At 43.0% G+C, this 9564-nt stretch overlaps 1 protein-coding gene across 1 annotated transcript in view; it reads left to right on the plus strand.

The window, feature by feature from the left end:
• The window catches only part of LOC143282086 (solute carrier family 12 member 1-like), a 53380-nt gene extending 44032 nt beyond the window's left edge, over positions 1–9348 (plus strand). Inside the window, exons 17-22 of the mRNA XM_076587555.1 lie at positions 900–1358; positions 2088–2202; positions 2720–2806; positions 5130–5241; positions 6648–6715; positions 8474–9348. Coding sequence (XP_076443670.1) covers positions 900–1358; positions 2088–2202; positions 2720–2806; positions 5130–5241; positions 6648–6715; positions 8474–8606 — 974 coding nt within the window. The 3' untranslated portion in view covers positions 8607–9348. The remainder of the gene's footprint in view (positions 1–899; positions 1359–2087; positions 2203–2719; positions 2807–5129; positions 5242–6647; positions 6716–8473) is intronic.
• The last annotated feature ends 216 nt before the right edge of the window (positions 9349–9564 follow it).

A 9564-nucleotide genomic window follows, 5' to 3' on the forward strand; every position in this document is an offset into this window, starting at 1 on the left:
CACCCTCTAAAACGGAGCATGGCTGCCTAGATAGCGGGGTAAAAACGGTCACACACGTAAAAGCACACTCATACATATGGGTGGACATTGGAGTTGCAGCTCACGAACGCAGAAGAATAAAAACAAGAACAAGAACAAGAAGAAGGGTGTTACCTTGACCACAGACCTCTGATTCTAATTATCAAAAGAATTCCTGTACCTACCACAACCAGTCACTGTTCTAGCTTACTAACTATATAAATAAGATAAAACGCAGTTAATTTTGAGAACGCCCATTCAAAATGTGTTTAAAGATTGTTTGCGAATAGAATTCATAAATCACCTGGATTCGACATAATTTTTCATTTATATTGAAAATGTTTATTGTATGTACAATAATCTTGTTTTATCTTACCTTTTTGTCAACAATTAACTAACTACAGGACCATGTAACTTCGGACTTCCATGGAAGTTCATCATTGCCTCTTGCTCGTTAATTGGTCAGCCATCCATTCCAGTAAACTCCAACAAGAAGTAAAGAAAATTTCGGGATATAATGGTCATCGTACATCACAGAAAAGACGTTGGCTTTCATACCACATAAAAGTTTACTTCAGTATCTCGTGGCTGGACCTCGTTGTTTTATCCAACAATATTATGACTATTCCTTTATTTGAAAAAAAAAATCGCGTTGTTATTAAGCTGCATCTCCTTTTTAAAACCCACCTCTTCCCAAGATAGCCTCCCTCCCCTACCTCTACTGTATTTTATTTTATATTTCCAGTCCAGAGTTCTGCATGCGTGTGACTGACTGGTGTGAAAGCTCTTTGATTTGTCTCTGCACAAGATTTAACGCTATATTAATGCTAATTATTAGTATTATCATTTGTAATAGTAGTAGTATTTTGTCTGGCCCACAGACATCTCAGAAGCTGAAGTCCAGTTCGAGATCGCCCGAAAACGGAGAATGAGCACCGTGGTCACAGAACGGCCCAACATGCCCATCTCTCCCGTCACGGACATTGCTCTCAGAAACCTCCAGAACCAATACCAACAAGCGACTGCCAAACGCACCTATATGCCTGACGATGATGACGAAAACTACGACGACGACGAAACTGACTATGACGATGAAGACAGTGAAGACGAAGAAGAGAATGAGAAGAGTTCCAGGCGAAAGAAAGCCACCAAGAAGAAGACCAAGTCCAAAGAGGCAGCCAAAGAAGATGAAACAGACGATCCAGAAAGAAGAGAGTCGAAACAAAACGGGAGTCCACGAGTGCTGAAAAGCGTGTTGTCCAGGTCCGAGTCGAAAGCCGGCTATTTCCGTGGCAAGCAGTCAGGAACCATTGATGTTTGGTGGCTGTTTGATGACGGAGGTACGTATTCCATGGTATTTTTTGGTGTGAATATCTGCCTCACATAATTACTGGTAGCCGCTTATGTACGTAATTATGCTTGAAGACTTAACTGTACTTTCCCCGTGCACTCTTTGTCCAGTCCGGTTTTTGGATACTGGTTTGTTTGGTTGGTCCACTTGAACGAATTATACATTGCAGAGAACGGCTGCCTTGTTACTGTGGTGTCGCATTGTTGTTGTTAAATATACCCAGGCCTGGTTTTTCAACAACTTACAACTTTCACATTTTGTTTTCAAAGCTTTATGTTGTATGGTGTAATTTACAATTCAAATTGTTGGATATGTTGATTGTAGATTAGCAAACCGTAGGTCTGCCTAGGGCCTGGCATTCATAACTTCTGGATAATTCTTAATCCGTTTCTGGGTGATTCATTTGTTAAGACTTCCATGAAACATGTAGATTATCCGTTGTCTTCTCTTTTTGTCTTCATCTTCATCATCATCACCGTCATCATCATCTCCTCTCTGTCTCTCTGTCTGCTTGTCTCTCTCTCTCTCTGTGTTTGGCAGACAACCCCCCAACCCCCGGCCCCCCCCCCCCCCACACACACACAGAATACTCACACGCACGCACACACATTCCTAACAAAACATTCAAATTCGCCAATGACCTTAACAACTCGCACAATCACAGAACCCCACATGGATCAAGGTGACCGTGACCTATAGAATCACGTGTCACGTGCAGGCCTGGGGCTGCTGATCCCCCACGTGCTGTCCTCCAGGAAGAAGTGGAAGGACTGCAGGCTGAGGGTCTTCTGTACCGGCACCAAGAAGTCCAACTTGGAAGAGGACCAGATCAGGTGATGAGGAGTTTTTTGTTCGGTGTGTGTGTGTGTGTGTGTGTGTGCTTGTGCGCGTGTGTGTACTTGCGTTTGTTTATTTAACTCTCTCCATACGAACGGCGACAGAGACGACGTTAACAGCGTTTCATCCCAATTACCATCATCAAAATGTTGCAAGCGGAACGCTCTTATACTGAAGAGGTGAATGTTGACAAAGAATACCACAATTCTGACGACGGAAGCTAAAGGTTGGGTTATTCAGACACCCACTGGACATCCGAGGGGTCTGTGTAGAGGAGAAGAGAGGACTGGCCGTACTGAGTGAGTTAAGGAAGAGAGAGAGAGAGGGGGAGCAGAGAGAGAGAGGCCCAGACAAACAGACAGAGAGGTCCAGACAGACAGACAGACAGACAGACAGAGACAGAGCCTGGCTTGGTGTTCTTGTGAAGACAGAGAGAGACAGAGGCCCAGACAGACAGACAGTGAGAGAGAGAGAGATGAAGACGAAGCACCGTGTGTTTCTGACTGTGAACAGGATGGAGGGACTGCTGAGGAAGTTCAGGATAGACTACTCGGACATCACCGTGCTCTCTGACCTCACCCAGAAGCCTCGCAAATCAAGGTTTGTCCTCGCCCCTCCCTCCCCACCACCACCACCACCCTCCTCCACCAATAAAAAAAAAAGTCACACAAGCCTTCACACCATCTCCCTCCTCTTTATTCGTGGGTTGCGACTTCCACGTTCACTCGTATGTCATCACGAGTGGGCGTTTACTTGTACGAACGTTTTTACCCATACCATATGGGCTGTCGTGCTCCGTTTTCGGGGGATAGGGGCGTGTGGGTGTGGGTGTGCATGCTGGGTATGTTCTTGTTCATATTCTGTTCATAGATTTTTCGTCTGCGTTCAATACCATACAACCACATCTGATGGCACTGAAGCTTCTTTCCCTTAACTCTCTCCATACGAACGGCGAAAGAGACGACGCTAACAGCGTTTCACCCCAATTACCATCATCAAAATATTGCAAGCGGAAGGCTCTAATACTGAAGAGGTGAATGTTGACAAAGAATACCACAATTCTGACGACGGAAGCTAAAGGTTGGGTCATTCAGACACCCACTGGACATCCGAGGGGTCTGTGTAGAGGAGAAGAGAGGACTGGCCGTACTGAGTGAGTTAACGTTTGTCCGAAGCTCATTCTATGGATCACCAATTTCCTCGTTAACAGAACCCAGTCTGTCCGTTTTCTTCAAGCCCTTTCCTCCTTCAGAACAATTCAACTGGCGCTCCCCAAGGAACAGTTCTGTCACCTGCCCTGTTCACATTATACACCAACGACTGCACTGGTACAGATACAACACCCTTGATAAAATATTCTGATGACACTGCACTTGAAGATCTTTCTAACTCTGACACTGTCTATTTTTAACAAGTTGAGATGTTTTCTTCGTGGTGCAACAACTTCATAGGTTTAAATGTTCAAAAAACCAAAAGAAATGGTTATTGATTTCAGGAAAAGCACCTCTATATGAATGGAACAAAAGTTGAAAGGCTCAGTGAATATAAATATTTGGATACAATAACTGATGAAAAACTCAGTTTTACACCCAGCACATATCACATCCAAAAGAAATGCCAGTCTCGCGTCTACTGTTTACAGAAGCTTAGAAATATCCAGGTCAATCCTAAAATTCTCCAGGAGTTTTACCGATGCTTCATTGAATCGGTTTTACCTTTCTCTTTTACCTGCTGGTACGGAAGTTTAGTGCGAAGAACAAGAATACTTTGAGCAAAATTGTGAATGTGAACACCAAAATAGTTGGGGTCAAACAAGAACCTCTGAATGAGCTGTACAAATGGCGTGCGTAAGAAAAATCAACAAAGATCACAAGTGACGACAGCCATATTCTTTCAAAATATTACGAACTTTTACTTTCAGAGAAACGCTACTGATTTCCCAAACGGAAAACATTTAGAACCCAAAACAGTTTTATACTCCGATCGATTCATTTCTTAAATAACTGACTAATCAACACACAAGCGTTTTAAGAATTGGCCTATCTGTGTGTGTGTGTGTGTGTGTGTGTGTGTGTGTGTGTTGGGAGATCTATATCTATGTGTGCGTGCGCGCATGTGTGTGTGAGGTGCGGATGCGGGGGGGACGAGGGGCGTTGTGTGTGTACGTGTGTGTGTGTGTATGTTTGTATGTGTGTGTATGTGCATGCGTGTGTGTGTGTGAGTGTGTACGTGTGTGCGTGTGTGTGTGTGTGTGTGTGTGTGTGTGTGACAGTGGGTCAATGGGACAATGGGTCAGTGAGACAGTGGGTCAATAGGACAGTGGGTCAGTGAGACAGCAGGTCAATGGGGAGGGGGTGGGGGGGGGGGGGGGGGGGGAGGAAAAAATGAGAAAGTCACGATGATCTAGGATGAACTTGACGCTGAGTGGACATAGGCTTTGATGGTGTGGGTTTTTTGTTGTTTTTTTTTTGTTTTGTTTTTGTTTTTTAGCAGTTCTTTTCTTGTTCGTACTGTCGTACTGTTAACGCTATTTCAATTATCATTATCTTATTTTTCCTGTTGTTTTTGCACTAACAACTATAAATGTTACATGTTTGTGGTGAATGTGTATGTGTGCACGCCTGAAATCTCTGACTGAATGACACAGGGAACGAATGATGAGCGCCCAATGGCAGCGGTCAGTCGGCTCTACCCAGGTAGGCAGTCTGTTGTGCAAATGACCGAGTTTGTAAAGCGCTTAGAGCTTGGTCTCTGACCGAGGATAGGTGCTATATGAGTATCCATGTTATTCAATCATCATATAATTTCAGTTGCACGAATTTGAGGAAGTGATAAGTAGTAATAAAAAAATTAAAAAAAAGATAAAAAATAGCGATGATGACAGTGCTGATGACGATGCCACTGATCTCTTTCCCACCACCAGTTACAAGGAGTTTGAGGAGTTGATCTACCAGTGGAGACTGTGTCCTGGAGAAACTCAGGAGGAGTACCCCTGGAAGGTGTCCGATGCAGACCTGGCCTCCCACAAGAACAAGGTACCACCACAGTGAACATCTTTCTTACGTGTTGCTCTTTATTCAAAGTCTGTTGGTCTCCAACAAGAACATGGCGCCACCACAGTGAACTCCTTTCTTAAGTGTTTCTCTTTATTCAAAGTTTATTGGCCTCTCTCAAGAACAAGGTACCACCAAAGTGAACTTCTTTCCACATGTTTCTCTTTATTCAAAGTCTACTGGCCTTCTACAAGAACAAGGTACTACCACAGTGAACGTCTTTCTTACATGTTTCTCTTTATTCAGTCTATTGGCCTCTCTCAAGAACAAGGTACCACCAAAGTGAACTTCTTTCCACATGTTTCTCTTTATTCAGTCTATTGGCCTCTCTCAAGAACAAGGTACCACCAAAGTAAACTTCTTTCCACATGTTTCTCTTTATTCAAAGTTTATTGGCCTTCTACAAGAACATGGTACCACCACAGTGAACGTCTTTCTTACATGTTTCTCTTTATTCAGTCTATTGGCCTCCCACAACAACATGGTACCACCACAGTGAACTTCTTTCACACATGTTTCTCTTTATTCAAAGTCTGTTGGCCTCCCACAAGAACATGGTACCACCACAGTGAACTTCTTTCACACATGTTTCTCTTTATTCAAAGTCTGTCGGTCTCTCTCAAGAACATGGTACCACCACAGTGAACCACATGTTTCTCTGTGATCAAAGTCTGTTCTCTCCCTTTCTCTCTCTGTCTTGTTTGTTTTCATTTATTTGCATGTTATGCTGTAACAGTACTGAAAATCATTATTTATTTTCAGTGTCTATAATCTATTTGATCATTATGGGAAACGTAATCAGTTTGTATCGAAAACATTGTTCACCCGGTCCCCCACCCCCTCTTGTCAAAAGACCTTTTCATAGGCAATGACAATATATTTTAAAAAATCAAATTTCAACTCTCTCTCTCTCTCTCTCTCTCCCTCTGTGTCATCTGTCTGTCCCTTATGCCTCTAGATCTGTCTCAGTATCTCCCTCTGTGTAAGTAACTGTCTATCTATCCATCATCGATCGATCGATTGATCTGCCATACACATAATCATATACACATGCACACAAACGAAAAACACACACACACACATACATACACACACGCACACACAATATATATATATGTATATATATAATATATATATATATATATACAATAATCCTAATTCCAGCTCTCTCTCTCTCTCTCTCTCTCTCTCTCTCAGACACACACACATTATTGTAATTTTGGCGTGTGTGTGTGTGTGTGTGTGTGTGTGTGTGTGTGTGTGTGTGTGTGCGCAGATCAAAATCACAGAAAAGCTACTAGTTCATTCCAACACTTCACTGTTGGTGTTAGTAGTAGTAGTCAGTCGCCCCCGTGCGTCCTACAGTTCATCTTACAAATACGTTTCAGATTTACATGCAGATCAAGATCAGAGAAAAGCTGCTGGAGCATTCCAAGGAGGCCACGCTCATCGTTGTGTAAGTTGTAATTTGTGGACCTCAGTAGCAACATCGTCATCATCATCGTCATCCTCCTCCTCCTTCATCGTCATCAATAGAAACAAAATAGTCTCAAAGTCTGTGGCCTTTCATGCCCTGCTCTCATGGTGACCTCAGTTTCGATACCCCTCCACTTCCGTGCTTGGGGTGAGTCCTGTCAATGTCGTCAGTGTCGGCAGATTCATGGAGGGCTGTTGTTTGAGGGACGTGGTGGCGGTCTCCACTCTGGAAGGGACGCTCACTCAGTCTGGCTCCGCGACTAAGCCATTATTGTCGTTAGTAGGGGGCTTAGTAGGTGGTGTCCTAAGTACGTTAAAACAGAACAGGCACCACTGAACACCACCGAAGTGACTCAGCAGCAGTGCAGGGTCTCCTCTGGTGTGTGGCCTCCTGGCGACCTAACATCGATGGTTCCCTGTGGACTGCCGACGCTGGAACTACGACGGACAAACCCGGGTGTGGCCGTGTATGGGGGGATCTAAATGAGCGGCGTGGGAGTAATGCCACTGAAACGGTGCAGATGACGGGACAGGAAAAAAAAAAAAAAAAAAAAAGAAAAAAGTAAGTTGTAATTTGTTCTTCTCCACTGTCATGTGGACCCAGATTGTTAGCTGTCAGCATGGTGGTGCGGGATTAAGGTGGCAGAATGGGTAAGGCGCTTATCTGCCGATACAGTGTCCGTGAGGGACTGGGTTCGATTCCCTCATTCGGATGAGACGATAAACCGAGGTTCCGTGTGATGCACGCACTTGGCGCACTGATCAAGAACCCATGGCAACAAAAGTGTTGTCCTCTGGCAAAATTTGGTAGAAGAAATCCACTCTGATAGGTACACACACACACACACACACACACACACACACACACACACACATATATATATATATATATATATATACACATATATATGCATGCACTCAAGGCCTGAGTAGCGGGCTGGGTTATGCTGCTGTCAGGCATCTGCCTAGCAGATGTTATGTAGCCGATATGGATTTGTACGAACGCAGTAACGCCTCCTTGAGAAATTGAAACTGAAAACCAGCGCGGGAAACTATCGTTTTCTCATTCTGGCAAGCTTTACACAATATTCCCACATGACGCCACCTTTCCAGTTTCAGTTTCAGAAATAGAAAACTTTTAGAAATTGCCAAGTGTGGCCTGAGCGATATCGCTGTCACGTGAAAAACATGAAATGTTTAAAAGGTGTTTCCCGGGCTCTTTACTTCTGTTTGTTTTGTTGTTGTTGTTTTTTTGTCATGCCAAAGTCATTAAGTATATGAAAATATCTCCCTACAGTTTAGTAAACAATTCATTCCTAATCTTTAGTGTGAAGTGCACTTTTGCCAGCCTGATATAAGAAAACTTCTGTTCAGCCATTTGTTGCTGTATATGGGACGACAAAAACATTAGTTAGATCGGTAGATATGATTTGTCCTTAATACATTCGTTTGTGAGTTAGTCTTTTTATCAAGACCCTCCAACGATTAAAAAGATCCCTGGCAAGTTCTTCTTTTTCTTACAAACCTTCCCAGTTGGAATGTAAAATTATGTACCGTATAGAAACTGCATGTGTGCAGGTAATAGATTTTCAGTGCACGTATTCTGACAACAGTGTGGCCGCCATTTCTTTTTACGACTGAGTTCACGGGAAAAAAAAAGTATATACTTTAATTACGTATGTGTCCCAGAGTCAAAAGAAACTGATGACCGTTTCTATCGGACCTTTCGTTCCCTCAGGACCCTCCCAGTCCCCCGCAAGTTCTGTCCTGCAGGACTGTACATGACGTGGCTGGACACCCTCACACGTGACCTGCCACCCACCTTACTGCTTCGCGGAAACCAGCAGAGTGTGCTGACGTACTTCTCATGAAGCATGAGGGGCTGAGGAAGTCAGGGTGACCCGGGGTCAACTTGACGCTGAGTGAACACAGGCGTTGATGTTTTCTTTCTTTCTTTCTTTTTTTTTTTTTTTTTTTAATTATTTCTTGTTTATTTTATTTCATTTTTGAACAGTTCTATCAAAAGTCATGACATGAAGGAACTCAGCGGACAGGTTCATCTTGTGTCGTAGGCTGCCTCATTTCCTTTTCTTTTTTTTCTTCTTTTTTTTCCAGTTTATGTGATGACTTTGCTTTGATCCAGATACAACGAAACGAGTATTTGATTTTGAAATGCCTTACCAACATGGCCTTCTCCGTATATGACTATCCGTTATTCATAATGATGTGATTCGTAGGACCGTCTTTATGAGAGGTTTGTTTGGGGTTTTGTTGTTGTTGTTGTTGTTATCACTTGTATGTCACTGTCACTGGTCACAAAAAACTGGTTTGGTCATAGGGGGCGCTGCACTGCTGAACGCATCACCAACATTGTCCATTTCTGACGGTCGTAGGACACGGCCTGAGTTTCGGCAAAGGTACTCTCTGTCCACTCATCACTCATCTCATTGCGCACTGAATCCCATTCTGTTGTCATTGAAGAATACTGATCATCTTGTGATTTGTTAACTGATCATTTTGCCTCCAGCTTTCCGTACACTGCAGATTGCTTTTTTTGCGTTAAATTAAGAAAGATGAGGTGTGACGTGGATTATATTAGTTCCTTTTTTTTCTTTTTTTCTTTTTTTACAGGATGACTTCTGTGTCTGTATTCTTGGCGATATATTAGTTTAAATTGTTTTCAGAATGATAGTGCTTTTGTTGAGTAATTGTCTTGTAATTGACTCATCTATATGCATTCTTTGGAATATGTAAAAAAAAACATATTGCTGGGATTCTTTGCAGCCCAGAGTTTCTATATGTAAAACTATACACGACTAGGGAGGTAAT

Source organism: Babylonia areolata, chromosome 5 (assembly GCF_041734735.1).
Source record: "Babylonia areolata isolate BAREFJ2019XMU chromosome 5, ASM4173473v1, whole genome shotgun sequence".
In the NCBI taxonomy this organism is placed as follows: Eukaryota; Metazoa; Mollusca; class Gastropoda; order Neogastropoda; family Buccinidae; genus Babylonia; species Babylonia areolata.